The sequence below is a fragment of the Chenopodium album genome, chromosome 20, assembly GCF_948465745.1.
Source record: "Chenopodium album chromosome 20, dcCheAlbu1.1, whole genome shotgun sequence".
In the NCBI taxonomy this organism is placed as follows: Eukaryota; Viridiplantae; Streptophyta; class Magnoliopsida; order Caryophyllales; family Amaranthaceae; genus Chenopodium; species Chenopodium album.
The window spans coordinates 2,372,227-2,384,996 of record NC_137853.1 but is presented as its reverse complement, the minus strand read 5'-3'; the positions used below and the strand labels follow the sequence as shown (position 1 = coordinate 2,384,996).

Sequence of the window (12,770 nt, the reverse complement as noted above, 5' to 3'; positions counted from 1 at the left end):
TATTATTATGGTAAAAGCTAATGAACGTCCCGAGGCGTTAGATTAGAGAATTAAAAGTGGAAATATTAGAGTAAAACTAACATTAATTACACGGAACGACAAGTGATTTTGTGATGCATTCCTAACTTAATACTTTTTCAACCAATATACTATTTCTTAATAAAATACATATATTAAAAAGAATACATAAAAATATAACAATTTAATACATTATGGTCATTAAAAATAATTCAAAATGGAAATAAAATACTAAATACAGGCCAATCAAATTTCACCACGTCAACAAATTATGGTGTTATTTTTAGAGAATGACATTGTAGAATTTTCAGATTTTTAGAGCTTAAACGACGGCCATGAGTTGTATTCGAAGGAGAGAAGTCGCTACCACTGTTAGTGCTTCTTGAAGGTGACTTGAACGACTAGCTCTCGTGTACTATGGTTAATTATATGAACGCCTTACACAGCAACTACTATTGCTTCGAACCATCATCAGTTTTTGCCAAGAAAGTGAGAAACACTTAGCTAGCTTCTATATAGCCCACCAGAATGATACACCTTCGTCAATAACCCAGCATCGATATTCAGTCTTCATTAAAACTATATCAATTGTACTTACCAGGCCAGTAGCCACTTACCAGGTTTTAAAAAAAAAAAAAAAAAAAAAAAAAAAAAAAAAAAAAAAAACTATATCAACTTTTTAATTTAGTTTTGCTGTCATGGCTAGCGATAGCTTAAGGATAATGTTCCATGAATGGCATGTGAAAGTAGCTGTATTGTCAAGCCTGTTGCTGCAGTTGCTGCTGCTTCTGTTGGCCACATTCAGAAAAAGAACAGCTAATACTTTTTTGAGGTACTTTATCTATGGAATATACTTGTTGAGCACCAAGGTAGCATTTGCTACTTTTTACCTCATTGTTGGAGCTCGATTTTTTGCAATGAGTAAGATGCCCTATGGTCTCTGGGCAGCTGTGATGATGCTCCACCTGGCTGGCCAAGAGCGCCTTACGGCCTATTCTGTAGAGGACAACCAACTCTGGCATAGCTCCACGCTCTACATTATCTTTCAATTATTGGTTCATCTTGGCCTATTTATTCCTCAAGGGGACCTGCCATTCCCGACTCGTATCATGCTATGCCTCGCGGTGTGGAGGATTGCTTGCAGGGCAATTCGGCTAAAAATGGGAACCAAGGAGATGATGGTCTCTTGGGTGTTTCCATTTGACAACCTTGAAGATGATGATCAAATTCCTTCAAAGATGTTAGTCCAGACTGATGCTGATGATTCCCAGGTGGTTTGCCAAGCTCATTTCTTGTTAAAGAGCTCTACCCTGTGTCTCCTTGCTGAGGTCGGATGCACCACCAAATTTACAGAAAAGGTACGTCAATTTTTCATCGGCATAAGAAAACCCGAGTACGCTATCAGAATAGCGGAGATAGAACTCAACTTCATTTATGACTCCTTTCATACTGATGGCACCATTCGCAAGCACCTTAATCACAATTGGTCCTTAATGTATGCTTTTCTCCGTAGCATTGAATCCCTTTTTTGTGTTGCCGCCCTAATTTTTTACATTATTAGCTCATCTAGCCATTTACATTCAGCTGACATCTCACGAGCTGACTACGATGTGACCTACGTTTTGCTCTGGGGGACTGTAACCCTGGAGTTCCTCTCCTACATCATGACGGTCTTTTCTGATTGGACCATTGCTGCATTGATAGGCAACCTTTATGGTTCTAGAATTGGTGATAAAATATTCCAGTTTGTTCCTCAGAGGCGACGGTGGTCTGCAGACTATAACAATGCTCCAGTGTGGGTGAGAGTTGCAAGACACCTATTCCGTAGATGGTCCGAAACCATTTCCAAATTCAACTTCATAAGCTACAGCATCCAAACAAGCTTTCTAGGACCGATATCTAAGTCCTACATGCGGCAATTGGATGAAGTGATAGGCACCCATAGCCTAATTACAAGCTTCAGGTTTGTATCCCAAGAATGGTACACTGACAACCTAGGCGAATACGTTTTCCAGGAGTTGCAAAAGAAAGATACGAATATCATTACATCCTTGAAAACCAAAAAGTGGCAAACACATGATTCCTACAGAATTGATGTGCTGGTGTGGCACATTGCCACAGAACTCATGTTCAGTAGTGATAGCCTTGGGTTCATTAAGAAAGATACGAATAGCCTTCTCAAAAATAAGCTCGGAAATAGTAAGCTTCTTTCAGATTACATGGCTTACCTCCTCTTTATGAAACCCCACTTTTTACCTAAGTCATGGAAAAATCCTTTGATGAAAAGTGAAGCAGCTCAGGTATACATCCAGGATATAGCTAGAGAGCTTGATCATGACATAACTTTTGAGGATCGGCTCAAAAGGTGTTGCCAGGAAATCCTCAAGATAAATATTCCCGATGCCTCTGCAGAAGCCGATGACTATGTGAAAAGTCTATCCAATGCCATTGCTATATTTAACGATTTTCCTAATGCAAATCGCAAAGACATTGAAAAACTTTTGTGCAGATTGAGTCAAGAGTGGGTTGATATCTTGCTCTTTGCTGCAAGCAAGTATGATAAAATCGAGCATATACAGGGTCTTTGTCAGGGAGGAGAGCTTATTAGTATTGTTTGGCTATTAGCTTTTCATCTAGAAATCATCAACTTTAACAACATGAACATCCATGTTGATACAATTGTGTAATAGTTTCTCTAGCTGCCACCATCCACTGTGTCATCGTGACTTGTGAGTGAGTCCAAATTTTTGGACAAGTCAAGTCTTGAATTTTCTTTAACCATTGTAATACAACAGCAAAAGTTTATTATTGATCATTTGTGCAAATACCCCATAAATTTTTCAGAATTTATTTGGCGCAATCTTATCATCAGCAACAAACTGTCAAACTATTTTTCAATCCATCTATAATTGTATCCGAATATTACTTTGATATAGAGCTTATCTATGAATCAACAAGTTTATAATATCCATGATCGTATTTAGACTGTGTTTGGCAAGTTCATTACTTTGAAGATGTTTTGTAAGTATTTTTTTATAAGCAAAGAACAATCATCCATACTGCATGCTTTGAATCTTGAATTACAACAACAATCTGAAATTTTCTATAACTTGCAATACTTTAATGACTTATGAGCGAGTCCACTCTAACTGATGCACCTAATAAGCACTATGAAAAAGGACAGCAACCCTTTTAATTAATCTTATCAGTTGCCGACTCCATATTTTATATATCGATCTCGTACTACGTAATTGAATTTTTGGGTGACTTGGGTCAATGTAAGCTAGATTGCAAGAACACGCATCAAGCAACACAAGGCACTTTCCGGTATTTAGTTCATGATTTCATGAAACTACTCTGTATGATTCTATCTACATTGTATCCGTATAACATGTAACATCATAAGACCAAAAAATGAACATCAACAATTCAATAGTGATGCCAAGCAAACTCTTGTTCGAACCCTTAGCCTCTTTGAAAAAATGTTATTGTTTAACCATCTAAACAAATAGTCAATTATGCTTTGACGTAGCACACTAAATAATATTGTACTATAAAAGTATTGAATATACATACACTACATACAAACTATTAAATGTTGCACATGCACAACTATAGAAGTAGTTATTCGGGGCAACACCCGAACTACTCACTGGTGACTTTTTAAAAGGTGATTCTTGACAAAACTCACATCGGTTAATAAGAAAAAAGTACTGCATATTACGTAGTGGCTAGAGATGTCAAAACTTGATCTGACCTGAAAAATTTCCAATTCAAATTTCAACTCGTATGAACACAATGGTTTAGCATGACTTAAGTTTGAAAATAAACCTGATTCGACTCTACCCCGCCGAAGCTGACCGGACACTTCTACCAATTGAAATTTGAAGAGCAAACACAAACGTTAGTAACCGAAGGAGAAAGCTACACCACAGCGACAAAATACGATGACACTCGCAGCACCACCCAACAGCCAAAGCCACAGGGCAACCACTTCTGAATACAAAGAGTAAACAGTAAGGGTCAAATCGTACTTTCACAACCCTTAAATCTAAAGCACTCTTTCCTTCTCCTTTTCCTTTCCAAACAAAAATAATAATAAATCGACATTTTCTCTCTCTTCTACCCCCCAAAATTCCCTGAAGAGGAGAAATCTCCTTCGAATCTCTCTCTCTTTCTCTCTCCTCTTCTCTGCATATTCAATTTCCAATCTTCGCTGTTTTCCATACTCTTGTTTCTCTCTAATGGCGTCCGAAAATTTCACCGACAAAACTGCCATTTTTAGAAAGCTCAAGCTTAAATCCGAGAATAAGGTATTTCTGTTTTTTTCCAGTTTTTTTGTTGCTGAATTGTGTTTTTAGGGTTAGGATCTGGTTCAGATCGGGCTTCAATTTGCTAGAATTTCGATTTGGTTTGATTTGATTTGGAATTGATTAGGTTGTTGTGTTAATGTGTGACAGACATGTTTCGATTGTAATGCCAAGAACCCTACTTGGGCGTCGGTCACATATGGGATCTTCCTTTGCATTGATTGTTCCGCAGCTCATCGTAGCCTCGGTGTTCACATCAGTTTCGTTAGGTATGAATTGGATCGTCATTGCTTTTAGTTTATTGATTGGAGTAATAATTAGGGATTTTATGTGATTTGTGTTGTATTGCGTGATCAGTTGATTTGATAGTGGATTGAACTTCACTGCTTCATAGAATTGTTTTAACCAACTGTTTAGGTTGTAAAGTGCAGAAATTTGGACTGTATGTGTTGAGACTACAATTTATTTAAGCTGCAAATTGTAGATCATACACAAGAATGTACCAAGTATAATCTTATTTTGAGCTTCATTAGTCGATAGACATAAGTTTTTACGTAATTCGTAAGTTGTGACTGAAGAATTATAATGAGAGTGTTGGATAATGTATTACTGATAAGAGGGATCAGTAGTATGCGACATTGATTGCTATGAAATAAAATTTTTCAATTTTGCTGGCAATACATGATCAGCTTTTGGGATGATTTGATAATTTGTAGACTTGAAGAATGTCGGGAAGGTTTTAAGTGGTATACCTTTGTTGATATGGATGGGTTCTCTAGCAATTGGGGCGAATAATTGTTGGATCAGAACTACTTAGTTATTCACCTGTTTTGAGAAAGGCTGCTGATTTGCTGAACCTATCGTGGGGAGAGGATTGAATTAATATTGAAATTAAATGTGCTTTAATTTTGGATTGCCACTTGACTTTGAGGTGCTGCAAATTCAAAAGGTGTTCTCCTGGGATGCATGATATTTAGGCCATCTTTCTTTTCACCTCACTAAAATAATGTAAAGGGGTTATTAAGCTCATATAAGGGCGAGTAGGTTCAATTTCAAGACTTAAGGTTATATCAAAGTAGCTCAAGGATGTAATTCATTGTTGGGCAAGAGCATGATATGGAATTATGGATGTACCAAGCAAGGAGTTTAACTACGTTTCTTGATGATTGAGTAGTCTTTGAGGCTTTTTTTTTTTTTTTGAAGTCTTAAGCCACTTTTGGTACAGTTGTAGGTTTCTATTAGAATTTAGATTGAGAGTTGTGTGGTGGTGAAAGCCACAAAGGTTAATGCAAGTAATCTATACTCTCGTGAAAGAACCTAATATGCCAACTATGTTACTGTGTGAGTGTCATGTGTGGAGTTTGTTCATTGTCAATTGAGTTGATGTAGTTATCGTGGGGTTCTAAGAGCCCAAATTTGGGAAGGATAAAAGATTAATTGGAATAGTGGTCTTCTTGTCTAGAACATTCTTGATATGTTGTATAGAGCAAAAAAAGTTCCTCATCTAGAAAGCTTATTGGTGCATTATTTTAAGTTTTCTCTTGATTCTATTCAGACTAGACATGTTTGGTCGATATAAGAGTTCCGCCAACTTATATCTTTTTGTGCATACCGAAGGAAACTAGAAATATTGATATATGAATGCATTGTCTTTAGCAAGTATTTTCTTGTTTGGAATTCTGAATGTGATTGAGAATTTCTTAGGAGTCTCTGGACATTAGAGGATGTCGTGACTTGTTTCCATCCCTTTCTTGTGTTGGTTTCATTTGAAAGACTGATGAAGTGATGATTAGTAAGGTCCACAATGAGGATGAGTTTCTGGTCTTGATTGGTCATCTTGAACTCGAAAGCGGGACTGTTGGCAATGCTGGATGATATACTCATTATTACGATCACTCCAATTCTAAATAGAAATTAAGAGCAGTTGATGCAATAATCTCTATTTTTTTTTTTGCTTGCTAAAAAGTGTTAAAAACTAATAGTTTATGCCTTGTTGATTTGATTATTGAAGCTTTTTCTTGGAATTTTCTAGTGGGGTTGTTTATATTTGTAGCCTGCCACATTCTAATGCTACATAGCTTCACTTTTTGAGATTATGATTGGTAAAATGTGAGAAAATTTCTTTCTTAAAGGTCAACAAACTTGGATTCGTGGTCCCCTGAGCAATTGAAGATGATGTACTTTGGGGGAAACAACCGTGCTCATACATTCTTTAAGCAACATGGATGGACTGATGGAGGCAAGATTGAGGCTAAATATACATCAAGGGCTGCTGATTTATACAAGCAGATACTGGCAAAAGAAGTTGCTAAAAGCTCTGCTGAAGATCCCGGTTTACCTTCGTCACCAGTGGCTTCACAGTCTGCACAGGCATCTAATGGTTTCTCTGATGCCCTCAGTTTTGAAGCCCCAAAGGAAATTATAACAGTAAAGAAGGATACAGTAAAAAAGGAAACAGCTGAGCTACCTTCTTCTCCTAGAACTTATTCTGTAACTGTCAAGAAACCTATTGGACTTGGAGCAAAGAAAGTTGGAAAGAGTGGAGGACTTGGTGCCAGAAAGCTTACGAAAAAGGTCAATAATTCAGTCCTAGACAATTCCTGTACAGACATATTCTTTTTGTTTTATGGCCTTGTGGGCAGTATATGAGTAATGAAGCGTATAGTCAACAGTTGAAGCCTTTTTTTACGAAATAATAAAGGTTTTTGCGGCTATTGTTTATGCATAATGTTTGACCTTATGGCTCCTCATTGACTCATAAAATGACACCTTTTCTGCAGCCTAACGAGGACCTCTATGAGCAAAAGCCAGAGGAGGCCCCTGCTCCTGTTGCCACCCCTAGTAATAATCCTGTTCCAGTTGGATCATCTTTTCCTTCTCGTTTCGAGTATGTTGAAAACAATAATGTTACGGGATTGGGTAAAAGTTCAGAAGTTTCTCAGATGACTGGCCATGTTGCACCACCCAAGTCATCAAGCTTCTTTGCAGACTTTGGTATGGACAGTGGTTTCCAGAGAAAAGGAAGCTCAAATTCTTCAAAAGTACAGGTAAGACATAGTTAATGCTAGCTAGGGATTAGTTTTATTTTATTTTATCTATTATTATTTTTTTAGTGTGGATTCGGGATTCATGTTTCTGACTGTTTGACACTTTGATTTCTCAACGTTTTTGTTGTTTATTGGGTTTTATTTATTTATATTTCTAATTGGTATTAGATTATTAAAATGATTATATTATCTTATTGTTGCACCTATGCTCACAGCGACGACATGTACTAACTACTAAACGTGTATTATGTGATGGGAAGTGGGGTTCTCACGTCCAATTTTTGTTTTTTATTTTTTTATTTTTTTATTTTTTTTGTAGTATGTTTGTATATACACTATACCAAACACACACATCATAAGTACTCTCAGCCCATTACATGCACAACTTACAGTAAAAAACTGATTGATACTTTAGCAATGGAGACTACTGAACCAAACGGTTCTATGAAAATGGATGGCAAGGATCACTTTTCCCAAAAAAAGAAAAAAAACATAGTTTACATTGCTACATTTCTCTTTTTCCCCAAGAGAAAATTGAACTTGCAAATCCTTTCACTTTATATATCCCCAGCTCTATCCCTTATCCCCTGTGCTACATTACTACTGTGCTTGCTTCCTTTCATAGACCTGGCCCATGCCTGCCATACCCCTTTTATTACATTATAAGGTCTAAAGTTCCTTGCTTTAATTTCTTCTTCCCTTGCTGCGTAATTGAAGCTAATTAAAGGAGATTCTGAAGCTATGGCTGCAGAATGCCACCATCCACAGTAAATATGTGTTCTCTAAATGTCCCATGTAACAAAAAAATTGTGTAGAAGTGTGTAGTTTGTGTTGTGAATTGCCTTTGCGGAATACTTACTTGTACAATAATTGCTCATTGATGTTTTTGTCATATGCGAGGAGACTTCATGTTAGGAAGAATTGAAAACGGCAATTTTACTTGCTACAGAAGTTAATTTGGCACTATGTAGTATGTACGATAGTTTTGAAACAAAATAAAAATAATATATTTGTGGATAACATTGTACCTTAATGATCATTCCCCCAATGCCGACAATGAGGATCCTGCCTATGGTGGTTACGAAAAGATCAGCTTTGTTCCTACAGTTTACACAGTAAAGGTTTAATTTAGACCCAGAAAGTTAATTTCCAAATATATTACGTGAATGAAGAAGTGGAGGAAACTTGAGCTAGACATTTCATTTGGTTCATTGTTATGGCTGATGGAGTTGTTTTCATGATGGAAACTTGTGGGTCTAGTTTGTGTGCAGAATGTGTAAACTATTTGGTGCCGTCCATTCTCTGCACTTGATGCTATGGTTGATTCTTACTTTAATGTGCCACCAGTTTGCTGATATTGTGTATAATTAACAGATTGAAGAAACTGACGAGGCTAGGAAGAAGTTCTCAAATGCTAAATCGATTTCCTCTTCTCAATATTTTGGAGATCAGAGCAGAGCTGGTGACATTGAAGCTCGAGCTTCATTGCAAAAGTATTCTGTGAGTGCATGTCAATAAGTTTTGTTGGATATTTCTTGCTTAATAGCAGTTTAGCAATTGATAATGTGGTTTTTCCCATCATCACTTATGTGCTATGTGCATACTCTTTTGAGTTCCTGACTTTTATTTCACCTCATTACTGCACTACTTGATTCATGTGGTAGTGCTGTCTATTGACTCTATTCCACCCTGATTATTATTGATTCTATCTCACCATGATGGGGTCTTCTGCAATTCTTTTGTTAACCCCTTGTTTTCAATTGGTGTAACCCTTACTGCCCTACATTCTTCCTAATTATCTCAACCGATCCTTTCTTGTATAGGCACACATCTAATGTAACTTATCATTGCCACCTTCATCTTATGAACGCGATATTTTACGTACCATATAATATATGTGTCTGATTGTCGTGCAGTTGAATTTTTCCCTCAAGACCACATAGACCATCTAAACCCCATAGCACTCTTCCACTTCAACCAATCTGCCTTGATCCTGGAATTGTTTTGGAGAATCCTCTCATGATAGGCAATTACCACCTTGCTTCTACTCTGCTAATCTTGCACTACAAACATTTTGTCTTTATTATGTGTAGTCTCTTGATTCCCTTCACCTTATGAAATTAGTTTTAGTGCTATTTGGTCCAGTCAGGAGTTAACTTGCGATGGATTTATGGCTTTCAAGTTGAGTTTGTGAAGAAAACACTCTTAGAACACACCCTTATTCTTTTTTAGCCTAAAGCCTCATCATCATCAGAACCTTGATGTACTTCTATCATTAGCGGGACTTTTCTGCCTTCCAAGATTTGTCCGCACACTCAAGCTAGCTACCTCATACAATTTTGTGAATGCCTTAACTTGTTAAAGCTCACCCAAGTACATCCCTCATTATCTTATCATAGGCCTTCTCCACATTAATGAAAGTCATATTCAAATCCTGTTTTTTCTCCGGATAGTTCTATATTAATTGTCTCATAAAATGAATTGACTTCATAGTTTATCTTTTTGGCATAAAGACAAATTGTTTTCTGGTTCTTTGAGACCTTCACACTTCTTGACCTTTGTTGAATCATGCACCCAATGTTTTATAATATGACTCATTATCTTGATTCTTTCATAGTTGGCAAATGTTGGACAATTGCCTTCATTCAATTTGTAAATTGATTTAGGTGATTGGACATTTCCTTCTTTGATAGTACTACTCAAATAGTTAAATGTACTTGCTAATTATCAAATAAGATGAATCAGTTGAACTATAGGTTAATGGTTCTGCTTATATGCGATATATGTTGTGAGAATTCTATAGTCTTCTAGCTTGAGGTCATCCATTCTTCAACAATTTTCTATATTATATGCTGGCAGTTTATTTGTCTGATATCATCATATCAACCATTCTTCAGTGTCATTTATGTTCTTTGCTGTTTGACTTTTTTTCTTGGAAGTTTTCTGAGTGTCTAGGTTTCTGAGTTGTAATTTCTAAACGTGATCTTTGTTGGGTTCTGTTGTCATTATTAATTTTCCTGCTCTTCTTGGAATATTAGTTCATGTCATCTTAGTAGTATCAGTCTGTAATTGTTAATATTCACATTCTCCCAACCCATCAAAATTAAGGATATCCAACCAGTTTGCTTTGGCGTTGTACAATGTTTAGACTATTCCCATACCTCATTACTAACTTCAACAAGGGTATTTTGGGGAACTATTAAAGCAATTTGAAAAACTTATCCAGTTGTAGGGAGTATGTTATCTGTGTGTTGCTTTCATAGTTCATATTGGACCGGTTCTTTGTACATAATCAAATGCTATGGCATCCTGTACCTCTTTTAAACAAAACTATCTTTTGCAGGGATCAAGTTCTATCTCTAGTGCAGATCTATTTGGACATGATTCTGATGCCAATCTTGATATTTCTGCAAGTGACCTCATCAACCGCTTATCATTCCAGGTATGAGTAATTTTAACGTTTGACATAGTACTTGGATATCAATTGTGTGTGTTTTCATTTATTTTATTTACTAGATCTTCAAGCTTCTCTGTTTTTTTCTGGGTTTAAATGTTTTACTGGTATTGCTGAAGAGTTTTATTGATGACCAATATGACAAATTTTCGTTGAAACATAAAATTTGAATTTTTTTTTTTTTTTTTTTTTTCTCTTTCTCCCCCAACCTAAGTACATGAACTAAAATTTCCAAATCATAGGAGTTTCTGTGTTAGATAGTTTGTTATAACTAAATTTTCCAAATTGCATTTATGCGTGTTGCTGTTTATGTTTATTGACAGGCACAACAAGATATATCTTCCTTGAAGAATATTGCAGGAGAAACAGGGAAAAAGCTCGGTTCCTTTGCATCGTCATTGATGACTGATCTTCAGGATAGGATCCTTTAATGTAATGTCTGTAATCATCTCAGAATTTTTACAAATACAAGGAGGATTTATTTAGTGATGTAAAATGAGTTTTTCTTGCAATTCTTTGGAAAACAAATAAGATTTTGGCACTCTTTTCCAGTTTCCTTTGTGCTTTCTTAGCATAATGTGTAGTGAGGGACTGAGGGTGTTGGTCTTGACAAATTGTCATCTCTGTCTTTATATTTAGTTAGTTATTACTGTGTAAACTTACTGAAATTTTCAATCTCTGTTATTGTGCGAGCTGTGGTGTGCAATGGTGTTTTTTCATAGATGGTTTTGTTTTGCTGTTGGATCGATTAGTTTTTTTTTTTTTCTCTCTTCTTCGGAATCCCACTTGCAGCTTCAGCTTTCAATTTGTGATATTATTTCCATTTTCTGGATCATATCAAATGAACCACTAAGGATTACTGGATATTTTGATCAGAAAAAAGTGAAGAGCGATAATCATAGTTTTGTGATGATTACCTATATGTAGTAAGAGGTAAGCTATCTGATATTGAATTCGAATGAAAAATGAGGGCAATTGATCTGCGAATGTCCTTTCCTCCCTATCCTCTTATGGACCAAGTTATACACTCATATCCCACATTTTCATAAGAATCAGCCCAATCAGGTGTTTTGCCTGCTGGTGCATGAATGGTAGGTTTGTAGAGATGTGCAAATGTGCAATTATAAGTCTCAATTTTGTGGTAAAATCAGGTTTGTAGATGTGTGTAATTAAGTCTTAATTCATGGTAAATCATCCAATATATAGTGTAATCTTTTTAAATGACTAGAATAGAAGGGTGTTTTTTTTTTTTTTTTTTTTTTTTTTTTTTTTTTTTTTTTAATTTTATAAAAAAAAATCTGGTACTTGTTTTACTTCTCTAATAATAATAAAAGTCATCAAAATGCATCAAAACAAGCCTTTGTTGGACGGCCTAATTGAAAATTGTTGTCAAAAACAATTACCAAATACGGAGTAAATTTAAGCCCTTATGCGTCATTTTAAAATTAAATTGGAGTATTAACAAAATTAAGGGGGTAAAATGGTAATTTGGGTCTAATGAAATACTCCAATACTCTATACATAACATAAAATAATATGGGAATATAAAAAGTTTTAAAATTATTTACTTTATTTAAATTTAAGTTTTATTTTTTTTTTTCAAAAATTTACATTTTACATTTATCAAGTCAATAACTTTATTTTATTTTCCAAAAAAAAAAAATGATACTCAAAAAATTCCTTTCCGAATAATTATCATCTTCAAGAAATTTTTTTTTTAATTTTTTTTTGAATAACATCTTCAAGAAAATTTGATTAGGGTTAAACTTCACCTCCCACGATAAAAACCCTAAATAAAAGATCAAATTCTTTAAATCAGACTACACCCTCTTTTTCCGGCCGAATTATTCATTTCCCTCAACATTTTTTGAGAATGAGGGAAGAGAGGAAAAAAAAAATGCCCTAAAAATTGAAGCTTTAGCTCCAAGTCATTCTCTCTCC

The 12,770-nt window shown here is 35.5% G+C and overlaps 2 protein-coding genes across 2 annotated transcripts; both read left to right on the top strand.

Moving 5' to 3' along the window:
• The first annotated feature begins 716 nt into the window (after window positions 1-716).
• On the top strand, window positions 717-2,705 carry LOC145599148 (uncharacterized). The gene has a single exon (XM_081655558.1). The coding sequence runs from the start codon at window positions 717-719 to the stop codon at window positions 2,703-2,705; it is 1,989 nt and encodes a 662-aa protein (XP_081511684.1).
• A 1,399-nt stretch (window positions 2,706-4,104) lies between these two features.
• LOC145597441 (putative ADP-ribosylation factor GTPase-activating protein AGD8) lies at window positions 4,105-11,521 on the top strand. The gene is made up of 7 exons (XM_081653607.1): window positions 4,105-4,331; window positions 4,479-4,597; window positions 6,461-6,902; window positions 7,109-7,375; window positions 8,750-8,875; window positions 10,719-10,817; window positions 11,153-11,521. The coding sequence occupies exons 1-7, from the start codon at window positions 4,263-4,265 to the stop codon at window positions 11,258-11,260; spliced, it is 1,230 nt and encodes a 409-aa protein (XP_081509733.1). The 5' UTR covers window positions 4,105-4,262; the 3' UTR covers window positions 11,261-11,521.
• Window positions 11,522-12,770: the final 1,249 nt, after the last annotated feature.

What these genes read in the sequence shown, in the direction of transcription:
- LOC145599148 (XM_081655558.1), top strand. Translation starts at nt 717, where the DNA reads ATGGCTAGCGATAGCTTAAGGATAATGTTCCATGAATGGCATGTGAAA.
- LOC145597441 (XM_081653607.1), top strand. Translation starts at nt 4,263, where the DNA reads ATGGCGTCCGAAAATTTCACCGACAAAACTGCCATTTTTAGAAAGCTC. An exon ending in CTTCATTGCAAAAGTATTCT is followed by an intron (nt 8,876 to 10,718) that starts GTGAGTGCATGT and finishes TATCTTTTGCAG; the next exon opens with GGATCAAGTTCTATCTCTAG. An exon ending in TCAACCGCTTATCATTCCAG is followed by an intron (nt 10,818 to 11,152) that starts GTATGAGTAATT and finishes GTTTATTGACAG; the next exon opens with GCACAACAAGATATATCTTC.